Source organism: Pristis pectinata, chromosome 35, assembly GCF_009764475.1.
Source record: "Pristis pectinata isolate sPriPec2 chromosome 35, sPriPec2.1.pri, whole genome shotgun sequence".
NCBI lineage: Eukaryota > Metazoa > Chordata > Chondrichthyes > Rhinopristiformes > Pristidae > Pristis > Pristis pectinata.
This window is the reverse complement of record NC_067439.1, coordinates 13352742-13370321: the sequence shown is the minus strand read 5'-3', so window position 1 is coordinate 13370321 and position 17580 is coordinate 13352742. Positions and strand designations below refer to the sequence as shown.

The following is a 17580-nucleotide window of genomic DNA, read 5'->3' as shown; positions in this document are numbered from 1 at the left end:
TCCACTATGCAAAATATAGGATCATGGAAGGTTTTCACCCCATCAGATCAATCTTGCCTCAAAGAGCTCCCAGGCTTCTCCCAAGCCCCAGCACTGCGTGTGTAGTCCTGCAGGCCACAGCTCTTCAAGTCCACACTAAAGTATTACTTAAACGTGGTGAGGGTGTCTGCTTCTCTCACCCTTTCAGGCAGCGAGCTCCCCCACCTCCCTCTGGGGGAAGATACTTTCTTTGTTTCCCCCATCGTCAATCTTTTTACCAATTACTATAAATCTCTGCCACTGAGTTTTGAGCTCTCAGCTAAGGGAATATTTACTCTACACTGAGCCACTCATAACTTCAATCATTTCAATTGACTCTCCCTTCAGCCTCTTCTATTCCACAGAAAACAACAGTGGAGCAGTTGGTTGAGCTGCTGCCTCACAGCTCCAGTGACCCAGGTTCGATCCTGACCTCGGGTGCAGTCTCCGTGACCGCGTGGATCTCCCCGAGTGCTTCCATTTCCTCCCCCATCCCAAACAAGTGCAGATTGGTAGTTGGAGCAATCCCAATCTCCACCCCATGCAGGGATGAAAATGATCTAGCCTCACTGCCTGCACCATGTGAATGGGACATTATTAAGGCTTGACTTCTGCTGCAGGAAGAACATCAAAAATTGTGACTGAGTATCAGGCAAGACGGAAAAAAATGCAGAAAAGTAGCATTGGAAGCAACCAGCTCGTCGAGAAGGTGTAACGTTTAAGGTAGGAAACAAATTTGTTAGAAATAACACATTTGAGTTTTATTGATTAGGTGATTTGCAACAGGCAATCAGTACATTCAACCCTGGGGAGCAGCTTAAACTCTGCAGGATCTCTCTGCAGAAACAGGTGGGTTGGGGATTGGGGTTGGGCAGGCAAAGGGCAAGCATCGGGAGAGGCTGAGTGGGAGTCCAGGTAGTTGGTTGGGGGGGGGGGAGGCACGCAGCAGGAGTAAGATCAGGTTTATTGTGATGTTGCAAAATCCACATGATGGCAATTCAGTTTTGGCCTTACTTGTTATTTAATTCACACAAGGGGCTTTTGTGAATTCCAGGGCATGTCTCTGGGCCCTGACAACATTCCAGCAATAGTATTTAAGGCTCATTCTCTAGAACTTTGTGTGCCCTTGGCCAAGCTGTTCCAGTACGACTATAACACTGACCTGCAAAGCCCACATCCCTTGAATGAATAATAATAAAAGGAAGTCAAGGGAGACAGATATCTCACCAGGGGAATTCAGCAAACCTGCTGTCAATAACTGACAAGTATGCAACATAAAACTCGGCAGAAGATAATTGCAGAACAAAGCAAAACAACACAACTTACAGCAAAAGCCTGAGATGGAGTGTAAGCAGGAGGAGGATATGCTGGAGGAACCTAAAACACAAAATGAGTTAGTGACAGTGAGGACAAACAGCAGTAAAAACCAGCTTGAATTTATACAGTGTCCTTCACACAAGCAATTATCAGACAAACATCAACATCCAGGGGCATATTGGGGCAGTCAAAGAGATCTCCTCATGTGGATGTCCCCGGCATTCCCTCCCTGCACCCTGTTGAAGATGCTGGAAAAAATAGTTCATTCCCATTCCTAACGAAACTGCAGTCTCCTTCAAGACTTTTTTCCCTGGCTTACTGAACACCAGTTTCATGCTAACCATTATTGACAGGACCTTTTCAGACCCGAATTATACTGTTAACTGAAATTAACTTCCACAGCCGTTGGGGTGATATTTGAACTTAGGATCTTTTGCCTCTGGATTACTAGAATTACAACATACCCGTTATATGGCACAGCTGGTGGAGATGCAGCCTCACAGCGCCAGAAACCCGGGTTCAAACCTGACCTCGGGTGCTGTCTGTGTGGAGTTTGCATGTTCTCCCTGTGACCACATGGGTTTCCCCCAGGGTTCTCCCATTTCCTCCCACATCCCAAAGACGTACAGGTTGTTAGGTGAATTGGCCCCTGTAATTTACCCATAGTGTGTAGGTGAATGGTAGCATCTAGAGAGAGATGGGAATGTGGGGAGAATTAAAAAATGGGATTAATACAGGACTAGTGTAAATGGATGGTTGATGGTTGCCACAAACACGATGCGCCAAAGGGCCTGTTTCTGTGCTGCATCTCTCCATGACTCTATGTTGCTGCGTCAAGAGGGTGAGAATGTTATGAGATGTTGCTGCATTCAGAACCATCGCAAGTCAGGGACCTGATGGGTTGATGGGTACAAGAACTGGTGCAAGTTAAAGTACAGTTCAGGGGCCTACGGAAGTTAGGAGAGGGGTAGGTGATGGACAGAAGGGAAGCCAAGACGTCAGCGGGCTGTGGTGCTAAGAAGGGTTACACCTAGGGAATAATGAGTCCCTGGAGGAGTTTGAACAGTGGCAAGAATTCTATAAATAAATGTGTTCAGGATCCACGTGCCAATGTAGTTCACCAAGCACATAGGTGAGGAGCAATTGGACTTGGCACCACTTACATTATGAAATCCAAAGAAGAGGTCCCATGCTCTTAAACCACATGGCAGTAATATCAGTGCAAAGTCAAGAGGGCAAATTAACATTATAGAGTCATAGAGTTGTACAGCACAGAAACAGGCCCCTTAGCCCACCACATGCACGCCCACCTTTTTACCCACCTGCACTAATCCCATTTACCTACATTAGGGCAGTATCCTACGTTGGCAGGGTTCTTCAACAGAACTAGGATCCAAAACCCGTGCATTAAAAACAAAGGCAGAGATGAGGTTATTTTTTCCCTCTCTGGAACTCCTTGCTCAGAGGGCTGTGGAAGCAGAGACTCAGTGAAAGGTAACCAAGAGTGGTCAGGAGTGTGGAGTTGGTGAGAAGCAGATTAGCCATGATCTAATTGAATGGTGGGGTAGGTTAATGCGCTACCCCTGCTCCTATTTTGGATGTAGGTCTAGCCCTAGAAGGCCTGGCTTTCCATTGTGCATATTCCCACTGAGGGACATAACTGGCCGTGAAGATTTGCAAACAAACTTCCATCCTGAGCAGAAACAGCACTGAACATCAGCAGTGGTCTCAGCTGCCTCGGTCTCTGCCTTCCACACTTGGTCTGGGCTTGACAAGCAGCAGTGTGCTACCTACATTTGGGTTTTTGAAGGTGATGGCATTCACGTGAACATCTCCTGAAATCTTCAGGGTGTCCACTCTAACCAAGGGCAGCCTGTGGTTGTACTCCAGGAAGTGTTGTCCATTCACAGAAACCTGTGGAAGATAGGAAGGTCATTGTTACCTATAAAATGTCAGGGCATAGAGTCAAACAGCATGGAAACAGGCCCTTCAGCCCACCGAATCCATGCCGACCATTTACACTGGTATTGCTGTAGCTATAACAGAGGTCAGTCCTCATACCTGAAAACAGTAACTCTGTGTTTTAACAATCAGCTCGAAGTATGACCCCGCATTGATGGGAATGTGGGGCTTCCTCTCTTCGGTTCCCCAACGTTCACGCTCCAGCGTGTTGCAGACCACGGTGGACTCATCGTAGCGCACGTTGAAGTGAAAGGCAACGTCAGAACGTGGCTTCTCACAGCAACCGCACATGAAATCCACCCCAAACCTGCAAAGCAAAGTTCAGTCGGTTAGCTTCCTTGAGATGCCCACAGGTCCCAAACAGCCTGGATAGCCAGAGAACTACCTATGGCAGGGCACTGGGAACAAGGTCATATCTGAAACCTGTTGTCCAGTTTTAAGGGAGTATCTGCAGACTAATACTGTTACTTAAGGAAGGTCACTTGGAAGAGCTGATATACAGCACATATTGAGAGCTTTTTCTTAAGGTAGACATCTTTCTTATATCTTTAAATTAAAAGCTGAATTCTCTCCTTTCTTAAGAAAGGTCATTGGCCTGATACATTAACTCTGTTTCTCTCTCCACAGATGCTGCCTGACCTGCTGAGTGTTTCCAGCATTCTCTGTATTTATTTCAGGTTTCCAGCATCTGCAATGTTTTGCTCTTGGCTCAGTACCTCCTTTCCAGTTCAGTGAATCTTTTGTTTTTAATAACAAACACTTGTGTGGGTCAGGCTCTACAGGGAATGTAACGGACGTTGTGGGAGAAGGCTTAGGAAAGCAAAAAAACGCAGATGCTGGAAATCTGAAATAAAAGCAGAAAATGCTGGAAACATTCAACAGGCCAGGCAGCATCTGTGGAAAGGGAAACAGAGTTAATGTTTCAATCAACTACAGATTGATTCATTTCAAATTGATCTATGATTTAGAAATCAAATATGTTCTAATTTATAGAGAAGCAGGAGTGATGGAGAGAACAAAGGGAATGTCTGTGATAGGATGGAAACCAAAGTGACTGAATGGCAACAAAATGTTGGTGGTTCTGGCTGAGAGGGTGGTGAAGGTTTGTTTAGCACAGCTGCTCTGTCTGCAGGAAGTGTAAATGGAAGGCAATGAATGAGGCCGGAGAGGGGTGGGGGGAAACAGTGCTGGATAGGTCAGATACATATTGGAGAAGCAAAATGCCGCAGATGCTGTAAATCTGAAATAAAAATGGAGAATGCTGAAAATACTCAGCAGGTCAGGCAGCATCTGTGGTGAGAGAAGACTCAGCTTTTCAAGTCAATGACTCTTCATTGGAATGGCCAGTAAACTAGAAAGGCTGGTTATCTGAAATTGTTGAATTCAATGCCATCCTTTGGGCTGCAATATGGTGAAAGTCTGTCCCCTGAGCTTACTGGAACAGTCTGAGAGTGAAAGACAGAGTGGGCAGAGTGAGAGTGGGATGGACAATGGTGAGGAATGAGCAGCAGATCAGGGTCGCCCTTGTGGACTTAACGGAGGTGTTCTTCAAATTGGCCATCCAATCTGCACTTGGTTTCTGCAGTGCAGATGAGACCACATTGTGAGCACTGAATGCAACACAAGGACAGGTGCTACATCACCTGCTGTTGCACAGGGTGATCCCATGAGATGGAGATGGAAGATTGGATCAGGGAGTGGTCCTCTTAGAATGCTGGAAAGAGAGGGGAAAATGTGTTGAAGGTGATGTCACATTGATATTGGGGGAAATAATGGAGGATGATCCACTGAATGCGGAGACTGGTGTATGGGGATAGGGGGAGGGGAGGACCAGGTACTTACGCTGGGTGGGAAGGAAAGACAATGGACTTTGTTTATTTTTTGTTCTAATTGTGTTCTTTATTATATAATTTTTGTATAATTTATGTATAATTTTGTTTTTACTTTGAATGTTGTATCTCCAATGCCATGTGCCTATGACGCTGCTGCAAGTAAGATTTTCATTGCGCCTGTGCACACATGTACTTGTACATATGACAATAAACTTGACTCAATAAACTCGACTCGAGAGAGCTGAAGTGTGGAAGTGTGGATGATGGAGAAAGTGCTGTTGCTCCTTTGGAGAAAGTAAGACAAGTTTTTCACTGTACCTCAGTACAAGTGACAATGATAAACTAATACCAATACCAAGATATCAGAAGCACTGGCGTAGAAGGTGTCAGAGCCAGGGAAACTGGAACAATGCAGTGGAGACCCTCCAGGAAGCAGGGTAGAAGATGTCACCTCAATAGTGTGGGAGTCTGTGGGCTTGTAATGGACATTGGTCATTGACCTGTCCCCTAAAATGGAAACAGAAGCATCAAGCAAGAGAAGAGTCTGATTTGGACCACAGTGGGAGCAACTTCAAATATTTGATTTCTAAAGCTTTCTCTATTCTGATGAAAGGTCATTGACCTGAAACTTTGACGGTTTCTCCTTCCCAGATGCTGCCTGACCTGCTGAGTGTTTTCAGGACTTTCAGGGTTTTTTTTTCCCAAGCTTATGACCTTCGTATATGAAGACAGGCCAAAAACGAAGCTGAGAATGGTCAGGAGGCCAGAACTGGTGGAGTGACAAAATCTCATAACCTTTTAAGCCTGGATTGTCAAAGATCTAGTTGTGTTACCTCTTGGCGTGTCCTGGCACCTGGCCTTGAATTATCACCAGCTTCCCATCTTGAAGTCCACCAAGTATACTCCCAGTAAATGGGATAATCTGAAAGAAGGAACAAAAATGCTTAGGATACTCAAACCCCACCACCCCCCCCCCCCCTTTTTATCCTCGTGATTCTGTGGCTGCAATGTGAAAATCATCCTCCTCCTCAAGATTACCATTTCCAAAGTTTCCCTCAACTCCTTCCTCGTGGCCCCATAAAACGGTTGCACACCAGCTGACGGTGATTTTTTTTCTTTTGCTTATGAAAATCATAGACTAAACTACTGGAGAGGAGGTTGGTTGTGACTTCAAAACTTTGGTTACTCATTACTAGGAGTGAGAAGATGAACACTACACTCAATATAACAGCAACAAGAAGCATTGCCCATGTACTACAAAAGATTATAAGGAATGGGAGGACGACTAGGCCATTCACTCACTGATAGCCCTTCCACCATTCAATAGGATCATGGCTGATCTTTTACTTCAGTGACGTTTTCCTGCACTAACCACATATTCCTTAGTTCCTTTAATATCTTAAAGACTACCAATTTCTGCCTTGAATATACTTGGCCACTGATCCTACACAGCCCTCTTGGGTAGAGAATTCTAAAGATTCACCACCCTCTGGGTGAAAAGGTTTTTCCACTGTCCTGAATCACCTGCCCCTTGCTCTGAGACGGTAATCTCTGGTTCTAGCATGTGTGGGTTTCCCCTGGGTGCTCTGGTTTCCTCCCACATCCCAAAGACCTGCGGGTTGGTAGGTTAACTGGCTGCTGTATATTGCCCCTAGTGTGTAGGTGAGGGGTAGAATCTGGGTGAGTTGAATGGAACGTGGGGAGAATATGTTACAGGGAAAGTTTGCAGGGAATGTGATTGCTCAGTAAGCAAGCATAGAGTTAATGGGTTTAAATGGACTCCTATGTTGTAAGGAAATCTGGAATATATAAATGGGATAAAACCCCAGTGTGACATGAGAGGCTGCAATAATAAAGCAGTTGGGAGCTGTAGGTTTAAACAACTCACAGCTCCAGCGACCCAATCCTGACCTCCAGTGCTGTCTGAACATAGAACATTGAACACTACAGCACAGTACAGGCCCTTCGGCCCACAATGTTGTGCTGTCATTTTATCCTGCTCTAAGATACATCTAACCTTTCCCTCCCACCTAGCCCCCTATTTTTCTGTGTGGAGTTTGCACGTTCTCCCTGTGACCATATGCTTTTCTTCCAGGTTCCTCCCATACCCCAAAAATGTGTGGGCTTGCAGATTGATTGGCTGCTATAAGTTGCCCCTAATAAATGGTAGAGTTGATGGGAATGTGGGAAGAATAATATGGGTTAGGGTAGGATTAGTGTAAACAATGAGGGCTTGATGGTCAATGTAGACTCGGTGAGCCGGAGGGCTTGCTTCTGTTCTGTGTGTGGCTCCGTAACAGGTAAATACATCAGTTAAATGGTGTTAGCCTGATCTGCCTTCCTTAGGAACACAATAACCCGATATAAGCTATTGGGAGTTTCTGCCCAATCTTGGCAGAATTGACAGCAACTGCATAAATAATTACAGAATTTAAAACATTAGTGTGTTACATTCATTACCATTTATGCTTGAGTTTCTGGAATCTTATATGCTGGTTCAATACCTAATTCACCTAAATTTTCCATACCCCTCAAACTGCTTGTGCCCTCAGCTCCCATGGTTTGGGGTGAGAGGAGAGTCAGTGAGGGGATTCATGTAGAAAGCTGCAGACCAAGTGCTGGTTAATGGGATGAGTGTAGATAAATACGTTACGGTCAGCGCAGACATAGTGGGCCGAAGGGCCTGTTTCAGTGCTGTATCACTCTCTGATTCTAATACTCCAAGACTCTGTGACACTATGATTTCAAGATTCCGTGATCTTATGACCCTGATTTCCCCTCGCTAATGAAGGTGAGGAACAGCACGCAGATTTGTTTAGTCGCACGATTAAAAATGCAGCATAAAGTGTTTTATGTGGTTAAAGTGAGGCTGACAGAAAGAGGAAACAAAAGTATATACTGCTGCCTTAATCTCTTGAAAAACAAGTTCATGCTCCTTAGAGAAGCCACATTGTAAAAAGACAGTCGAAATATATTTGTGCCTACAATTGTGTACATCCATGAGATGGGAATTGATGGATATAAAATTCCAATTAACAACAAGCCCCTAAAAGTGGATAAAAGATTCTCCCGTTGTCTTTTGCTGTTGTCTGGTTGTGGACAGTTTCACAACCTGCGTGTGGAAATCTGAGGTTTTGTGTTGGTATTTTTACCTGGACTTGAACTCATTTTAACCTCATTTCCCCTCCATTACCTCATTTCCATGCCGACCATCAAGTACCTATCTGCAGTAGTCCCATTTACCAGTTCTTGGTCCGAGGGCTTCTGTGCCTCAGTGATTCAAGTGCTTGTCCAGATGCTTCTTAAACGTTGTGAGAATTTCTGCATCCACCACCTTTCCCAGGCAGTGTGTTCCAGATTCCAACCACCCTCTGGGAGAAGAAGTTCTTACTCAGATCCCCTCTAAAACTCTTACCCTAAAAGCTCTCTACTTTTACATACCTCTGCTATGGGGAAAAGTTTTCTCCCTACCCTATCTACGCTCCTCATAATCCTGTACACTTCTATCAGCTCCCCCCCTCAGCCTCCACTGCTCCAAGGAAAACAAACCCAGCCAATCCAATCTCTCCTCATAACTGAACACTCCATCCCAGGCAACATCCTGGTAAATCCCTTCTGTGGTGCATTTACACTCTTTCCACAGTGTGGCAACAGTTCTACTGTGGCCTAACTAATGTCTTATAAAGGTTGTAGCATTACCTTTCTATTCTTGTATTCTATCCCCCAGCTAATGTCGGCGAGTATCCCATATATCTTCTTTTCTGCCTTACTTACTTATGCTGCCACCTTCCGGGATCCTTGGACTTGCACACCAAGGTCTCTCTGATCCCCAATATTCCCTTGTTCATTGTCTATGCCCTACCCTTATTAGTCTTCCCAAAGTACATCACCTCACTCTTACCAGAATTAAATTCCATCCACCATTGATCTGCCCGTCTTACTAATTGACAACATCATCCTGTAGCCTATGATTATCCTCCTGTCAACACCATACATATTTACATGTACCTGTGAACATACTAATTATACCTCCTACATTCATTTCCATATTGTTAATGTATATAACCAAGGATTCCAGCACCGGACCTCGTGGTACATCACTGGTCACAGGCCTCCAATCACAAAAACAACCCTCCACCATCACCCTCTGCATCCTATTACCAATCCAATTTTGGATCCAATTCGCCAACTTGCCCTGGATCCAAAGGGCTCTAACCTTTTGGACCAGTATCCCATGTGGGACCTTGTCAAAGGCTTTACTGAAGTCCATGCAGACTACACCAACTGCACTGCCCTCAATACATTCTGTTACTTCTTTGAAAAATTCTATCAAACTCGTCAGACAAGATCTCCCACTATAAAAGCCAAACTATCTTTAATTGATCCCTGCCTTTCCAAATGCAGATTAATCTTGTCCCTCAGATTTTTTTTACCAATAACTTTCCTACCACTGACTTTAGACTCAGACCTGGCTTTTTCCTACTGCCTTTCTTGAACTAAGGATACCACATTTACTGTCCTCCAGTCATCCGGCACTTTACCTGTGGCCAGCAAAGATTTAAAAATCTCTGTCAGGACCCCAGCAGTTTTCTCCCTCGTCTCCCATAGCAGCCTGGGATACACCACATCAGGCCCACTAAGAAGTCTAATATATCCCTCTTTTTAATGAAGTGTTCTGGAATTTCACTACCCACCCCCAACTTTCCTGAATTCTCCAAGTACAATATCTTTCTCCATAGTGAATACAGACGAGAAGGTTTAATTTCAGATCTTACCAGTGTCCTCTTGTTCACATTGCAGATTGTCCCTTTGGTCCTCAATGGGCCCCACTCTTTCCCTGCTTACCCTCTTGTCTTTAATATACTTTGAAGCTGCTTTGGAATTTTCCTTAATCTTGTCTGTCAATGATGTTCCACACCCCCTCTTTGCCCTCCTAATTTCTTTTTTAAGTACCCTCCCCTACACATTCTACACTCCTGAAAGGTTTCCCCTGTTTTCGATATCTCCACCTGCCATCTGCTTCCTTTCCTCCTTAATCCGACATTCAATATCTCTTCATATCCAGTGTTCCTTGGATTTGCTGTCCTTACCTTTCACCTTAATGGGACTAGGTTGCCCTTGAACCCTCAATACTTCACTTTTGATTAATGCCCACTTGTCCGACATAGACCTACCTGCACCCAGTCCACTTTTGCCAGGTCCTGCCTTATGATACTGAAGTCAGCCTTCCTCCAATTCTGGACCTTAACTTCTCGACCATTCTTATTTCTTTCCAATGACTACCTTGAAACTTACAGAGTTACACTCTATCTCCAAAAAGCTCTCCTACTGACACTTGAGATTTGGTCCAGTACATCATGCCATGCAGCAGGAGTATCAACGTACTCGATGAAAAAGCTCTCCTGGACACATTCTAGAAATTCTACCATCTCTCCCACTTTCACACTAAAGTGATCCCAAGTTAACATTGGGGATGTAGAAATCCCCTCCTACTATAACCCTATTAATCTTTCATCACTCTGCAATATGCTGCTCTATCTCCTGCTGACTGTTAGAATGTCGGCAGTGATTTTCCCCTTTGGCTCCTAAACTCTAACCATATTGTCTCATTTGAAGAAACTTCTCGGATATTCTCCCTCATTACCACAGTAATGGACCCCTTAATCAGTGCTACAATGTCATCACCTCTTTTACATCTCCCCCTGTCATGCCTGAAGATCCTGTACTCTGGAATGTTGAGTTACCAGTCAATTGCCCTTCTAGTAACCAGGTCTCTACTATATCAATAATATCATACGCACCTAAGGTGGTCAACATTCTAAGGTTATCTGCTTGATAAATCAGACTCCTTGCATTAAAATAGATGCAATTTAGCTTTACATTCTGCCCAGCTGCCTTATCACGCTGTTTGCTCTGTCTACAAGACTTAATTTTCCTCCTTTATTTGACTGCACCTCCCTCCAACAATACATTTACTCTGTGTCCCATTCCCCTGCTAGATCAGCTTAAACCCTCCCCTACAGCACGGGCAAACTTGCCTGCAAGGATGTTGGACCCATTCCAGCTCAAGTGCAACCTCCAACCTATCCTCCTTCCCCAGAAATGGTCCCATGACCCAGAAATCTAAAGCTCTCCTTTCTGTACCATCCCTCTAGCCACTCATCCATCTGACTGCTGCTCCCATTGCTATGTGGCAATGTGGTAATCTAGAGTAAAAAGTCACGTTTATTGTCATGTACAGAAGTACACGTGAGCACAATTGATATGAAAAAACGTACTTGCAGCAGCAACACAAAGGCATCAGATAAGTAGCATTCACAAGAAAAACATAAATTAAACATGAATTATACACAATTTTAGCAAGAACAATTAGAACAAATAAAAGTTCATTATAGTGCAAAGTGATCTAAGTGGTCACAGTGTTGCTGTACTGAGATAATGATGAGGGTTGTGCAGGTTGGTTCAAGACATAAATGGTTGAAGGGAAGTTGCTGTACTTGAACCTGATGGTGTGGGACTTCGGGCTTCTGTACCTCCTGCCTGATGGAGATTACATACTGTATATAGAGGTCTGCTCTTTAATCTGCATCCTAACTCCCCGGAGTCATGTTGTAGGACCTCATCCCTTTTTTTAACCTGTGTTGTTGGTCCCAATGTGAACCACAGCCTCTGGCTGTTTACCGTCCCCCCTTAGAATGCCAGGCAACCATTCCACGACATCCTTGACCCTGGCACCAGGAGGCAACACACGATCTGGGATTCACGTCTTCAGCCACAGAAGCGCCTGTCTATTGCCCTCACTATGAAGTCTCCTACCGCTACTACCCTTGGGCTCTTGATCGTCTCCCCTTTGTGCAGCTGAGCCACCTTCAGGGCCATGACCTTGGTTCTGGCTGGACTCCCCACGGATACATTCAGCCTCATCAATTTCCAACAGGGAGAGACGGTTTTGGAGCGAGATGCACTCTGAGGTTTCCTGACTGCCTCCCTTCCTCTGCCTGGTGGGCAGACACATCTTCTCTGAATGCCTTTCCCTAGGCTGCGGGGTGACAACCTCTAAAAATGTGCTGTCCACGAAGCTCTAAGCCTTGTGGATGCACCATAGTGCCTCCAGCTGGCACTCAACTAACTCATTTGTCCACTTACTTCTTTAGTTACTTATTTCTCAAAGTCTGATCACTGTGGTTTCTCTTCTTCCCTTTTCATGCACCTTAGCTGTAATCCAGATGACTACACTTAATTCAGCACAGTGAATAAGCATTGCAATTACAGTTACAAAGAAAGAATGTATGATTTCTTGTCCTTTGGGGCTAGTTGTTTGCCAGAGGAAACTTGTTAGTTACACCAAAGTGACCAGGTCTTGCTCACCTATGGTTTCCCATGAGAGATGATTTTAAATCAGGAGGAAATCATTCACCCTATTAGGAGACCGGTTAGGTTGCAGAAGACAGAGTTGGAATTGTGACCCACAATGTCCTAGTGTACTCTTGGTCAGGCCCCAAGGATCTATCCAACCTTATAATCTTCAAGACCGCCAACACCTCCTCTTTCATAATGTCAATATGTTTCAGGACATCACTGTTCTCTTCCCTGAACTCCCTAGCTTCCATGACCTTCTTCACGGTAAATACAGACAAGAATTATTCACCCATCTCCTGTGGCTGCACACATAGACGGTCACACTGATACTTATTGGGAACTTAATTTGGCATGTCCCCGTTGACCCTCACCAATTTTTATTGATGCATCATAGAAAGCATCCTGTCCGATGCATCACAGCTTGCTATGGCAACTGCGCTGCCTGTGACTGCAAAGAACTGCAGGGAGTTGCGGACACAGATCAGCGCATCACAGAAAACAGCCTCCCCTCCACGGACTCTGTCTACACTTCTTGCTGCCTCAGTAAAGTAGCCAACGTAATCAAAGACCCCACCACCCTGGTCATTCCCTCTTCTCCCCCCCCCGTCGGCCAGAAGATACAAAAGCCTGAAAACACGAACCACCAGGCTCAAGGACAGCTTCTATCCCACTGTAATGAGACTACTGAATGGTCCCAAGTACAATAAAATGGACTCTAAACCTCACAATCTACCTCGTCATGGCCTTGTACCTTATTGTCTGCCTGCACTGCACTTTCTCTGTAACTGTACCACTTCATTCTGCATTCTGTTATTGCGTTCCCTTGTACTGCCTCAGTGCCCTGTTGTGATGAAATTATCTGTATGCATGGCATGCAAAACAAAGTTTTTCACTGTACCTTGGTACATGTGACAATAATAACCAATTTACCAATTTATTGATTCTCTCCCTTGTTACTCTTTCGCTCTTAATATACTTATAGAATCTTTTAGGATTTCTCCTTCATCTTTTCTGCCAAAAATATCTCATGTCCCCTTTTAGCTCTCCTGATTTCTGTCTCATACTACTCCTCAATGGATTCACTTGATCCCAGCTGCCTATACCTGACATATGCCTTGCTCTTTTACCCAACCAGAGGATCAATATCCCTCATCATCCTGGGTTCCCTAATCCTGCCACACTTGCCCTTCGCTCTAACAGGAACATGCTGCCCCTGAACTCTATCTCACTTTTAAAAGCCTCGCACTTGCCAGGTGTCCCTTTACCTAACATCCTCTCCCAATCAACCTTTGCAAGTTCCTGTTTCAATGCCTTCAAAATTAGCCTTGCCCTAATTCAGATACGTTCTCCCGTGTCTGCGTGGGTTTCCTCCAGGTGCTCCGGTTTCCTCCCACATTGCAAAGACATACGGGTAGGTTAATTTGGGTGTAAAATGGGCGGCGCGGACTCGTTGGGCCAGGAGGGCCTGTTACCACGTTGTAAATAAATTTTTTTTAATTCTAACTTGACTTAAGTAATAGAGAACCTAGTTTCCTAAAAACTAAAAAGACTACAGGGCTGTAAACACTTTCAAAAGAATATATTGCCACTGGAAAGGACAACCATAGAAGCTCACCAAAATCCCACCAAGACTCCAGGAGTTAGACACAAGAAATTAAAGTTTGCATTCCCAGAAATAAAAAATGAAAGGATGATTCAATCAAGTTGTTTAAAATGTTGAAAGAAATGGATAGGATAAATGGTGAGAAAGTTCTTGGAGACCCAAAATGAATCATTTCTGATCTGCGAACAGTACATTGTTGCTGGGCCAAAAATTATATAGCTTGGCAGCCAAACAGTGATAGAGCATCGAATGAGCCTCGTGGTTGAAGTGGGAGTCAGATCAACAATGTTCTCCCTGCAGGGCAGCACAGACACAAAAGACAAAATGGCTATTTCCTGGTGAACTGGCTGCTCCTCTCTCACCGCAGTTCCACAGAGCCAATATCACCCTCTCACTCTCCCTCCCTCACTCTCCCTCACCCTCCACTCTCTCCTCACCCTCCACTCTCTCCCTCACCCTCCACCTCTCTCCCTCACCCTCCACTCCCCTCCCCTCCACCTCCCTCACCTCCCTCACCCTCCACTCCCCCTCACCTCTCCTCCCCTCACTCTCCCTCCCCTCACCCTCCCTCACCCTCCACTCTCCCTCACCCTCCACTCTCCCCTCACTCTCCCTCACCGCCACTCTCCCTCACCCTCCTCTCTCCCTCCCCTCACTCTCTCCCTCCCTCACTCTCTCCCTCCCCTCACTCTCCCTCACCCTCCACTCTCCCCTCACTCCCTCACCCTCCACTCTCCCTCCCCTCAATCTCCCTCCCCTCACTCTCCCTCACCCTCCACTCTCCCTCCCCTCACTCTCTCCTCACCCCTCTCCCTCCCTCACTTCCCTCACCCTCTCCCTCCCCTCACTCTCCCTCCCCTCACTCTCTCCCTCACCCTCCACTTCCCTCACCCTCACTCTCCCTCCCCTCACTCTCTCCCTCACCCTCTCCCTCCCCTCACTCCCTCCCCTCACTCTCTCACCTCCACTCTCCTCCCTCACTCTCCTCCCCTCACTCTCCCTCACCCTCTCCTCACCCCCTCCACTCTCAATCCTCCCCTCTTCACTCTCACACTCCCAATCCTCTCTCTCCCTCAGTTCCCCAGCTCTTACACTCACCACCTCCATCTCCATTTCCCCCCTCTCCATCCCGAAAGCTCTTCCAACACAAGTCCACCCATCACTCTCCCCTCCCCCCCCCCCCCCCACCCACCCCCCCCCCCCCCCCCCCCCCCCCCCCACCCCCACCCCCCCCCCCCCCCCCCCCCCCCTCCTCCTCATTGGCTCGATACTCCCAGAATAGGAGAAATAATGAAATAAACCGCGGGTGTTGTCAGGAAAATGACCAAGTAGCGGAACAGCGGACTGGAACCGCTCCTGGTCTAACCGGGAGGGTCTTCTGGGTTCCTACCGGGTTATAGACGGGTTGTTGTTCCATCATCTTGTTTGCTCTCGGGTTACCTCTGCTCTGGGCGCTGCGGGACAGAGATTGCTGTAACGAGTTAGTAGCAGGAAATAATCATAAGAGGTGAACCGCCTCCTTCTCGACACAGAAACGAAACTAACTGTTGTTAGTTTCGGTTCTTTGAAAAACCACTCAACAACCTACTCCCACCTTCCACTCCCCAGCGCACTTTGGACGCTACAAAAAAGGGCCCCTCACCCTTTGACTTCTGAAGTCTTGTGATCTCAAACATTTTATTTGGTTCAGGGGCCATCCAAGCTGACAGTTTCTCCTTAATTCCCACTTACCCCTTTAGCTTCCCACGCCCAGATCCAAGAGACTTGTCAACCAGGTGGTGACTAGCATCCGGATCTGAAAGGTTTCCTGAGGCTAGTTTGTCCCCGTTTGATCTTTTGGTTTGGTACGTGGTAACCTAAGGAGCGAGTGCGAAAGTGTTTAACCACTCGGGCTCCTTTCATTAGAAGGATGAACCCTGCCCTTTCCTTTTTCCCAAGACATCATTTCCAAGGTTTAAAATAGAGAAAGCAGTTGCAGGAATTTTTGGGTTGCTCTACCATTCACCATTATGGATCAGCCACCACAGTGCCCCGAATTCACTTTCTCTCCAGCTCCCTTGTTCTTTCTAGCATGAATCACATGATTAAAGATGAGATTACCCATCTTGGTTCTAAAAATGAAAGACAGATTATTATCTGAATGGTGATAGATCGGGGAAAGGGGAGGTGTGATGGGACCTGGATATGCCTGTACACCAGTCACTGAAAACAAGCGCTCAGGAGCAGCAAGCAGTAAAGAAAGCAAGTGGTATGTTGGCCTTCACTGCAAGAGTCATAGAGTCATACAGCTAGAAACAGGCCTTTGGCCCAACTCAACCATGCCAACCAAGATCTCCATCTAAGCCACTCCGTGTTTGGCCCATATCCCTCACCTTTCCTAGTCACATACCTGTCTAAGTACCTTTTAAGTGTTATTCATGTACCTGCCTCAACTACTTCCTCTGTTGAATAACCAAATCTATTTTAGTAGCTGAATGCTCAAACACCTCCTGTAGATCTGTTAAACCGTTAACCCATGCCGACTTTGTCCAATCTCATAAGTGCTTTCCCAGTGTTTCTTTATTGCATCTTTTATAATGGCCTCTAATATTTTCCCCTCCATGGATGTTAGGCTTAGTGATTTGTAATTCCCTGTTTTTCCTTCTCTTCCTCTTAGCTTTAACAACAGAGTCACATTCGCCACCCTCCGGAGTTTGAAGCATTTTGGAAGATGACCACCAATGCCTTCACTAACTAGGTTAACGAGGTTTGGAAGATGACCACCAATGCCTTCACTAACTAGGTTAACGAGGTTTGGAAGATGACCACCAATGCCTTCACTAACTAGGTTAACGAGGTTTGGAAGATGACCACCAATGCCTTCACTAACTAGGTTAACGAGGTTTGGAAGATGACCACCAATGCCTTCACTAACTAGGTTAACGAGGTTTGGAAGATGACCACCAATGCCTTCACTAACTAGGTTAACGAGGTTTGGAAGATGACCACCAATGCCTTCACTAACTAGGTTAACGAGGTTTGGAAGATGACCACCAATGCCTTCACTAACTAGGTTAACGAGGTTTTTTTTTCTCTTTCTAGCGTTCGGGACAGCGGCGAGTGACTGCGCAGGCGCGTGACGTCACCCGGAAGCGCGCGGGCGATTTAAAAAGCAGACGAGCATATCCAGCGGGCAGTGTCGGAGCGGGCAGTTGAGCGAGAGGGAGCAGAGTGGGTTCGGCTTTGGCTCAACGGGCTTCGGCGAGAGCGGGAAAGAGGCGAGATTATAGAGAGGGGTGAGTTATTAGTTTAGTTTAGTGTTGAGCTCAGTGATATTCAGCAGTATGCATCTGGATTAGTGTTGTGTTTGGAGTGTCAGATGTGGGGACCTGGGAGACGACCAGACTCCCTGATAACTACATCTGCGCAAAGTGCACCGAGATGCGGCTCCTCAAGGAACGGATTGAGAGTCTGGAGCAGCAGCTGGATGACCTTCGGTTGGTTAGGGAG

At 46.0% G+C, this 17580-nt stretch overlaps 1 protein-coding gene across 7 annotated transcripts in view; it reads right to left on the bottom strand.

Annotated features, from left to right (window-relative positions):
* Positions 1 to 15832, bottom strand: part of LOC127586350 (galectin-4-like) — a 30406-nt gene extending 14574 nt beyond the window's left edge. For 3 of the 7 annotated variants that reach the window (XM_052044233.1, XM_052044229.1, XM_052044230.1), the window contains exons 1-5: positions 15482 to 15562; positions 5963 to 6051; positions 3397 to 3604; positions 3130 to 3249; positions 1345 to 1395 (exon numbers count right to left, since the gene is read on the bottom strand). In XM_052044233.1, the coding sequence (XP_051900193.1) occupies positions 1345 to 1395; positions 3130 to 3249; positions 3397 to 3604; positions 5963 to 6051; positions 15482 to 15511 (498 nt within the window). In that variant the 5' untranslated portion in view covers positions 15512 to 15562. Of the gene's footprint in view, positions 1 to 1344; positions 1396 to 3129; positions 3250 to 3396; positions 3605 to 5962; positions 6052 to 15481; positions 15563 to 15822 lie in introns of those variants that run through there. The other 4 variants (XM_052044228.1, XM_052044232.1, XM_052044234.1 and 1 more) reach the window with 2 other exon arrangements.
* Between the last annotated feature and the right edge of the window lie 1748 nt (positions 15833 to 17580).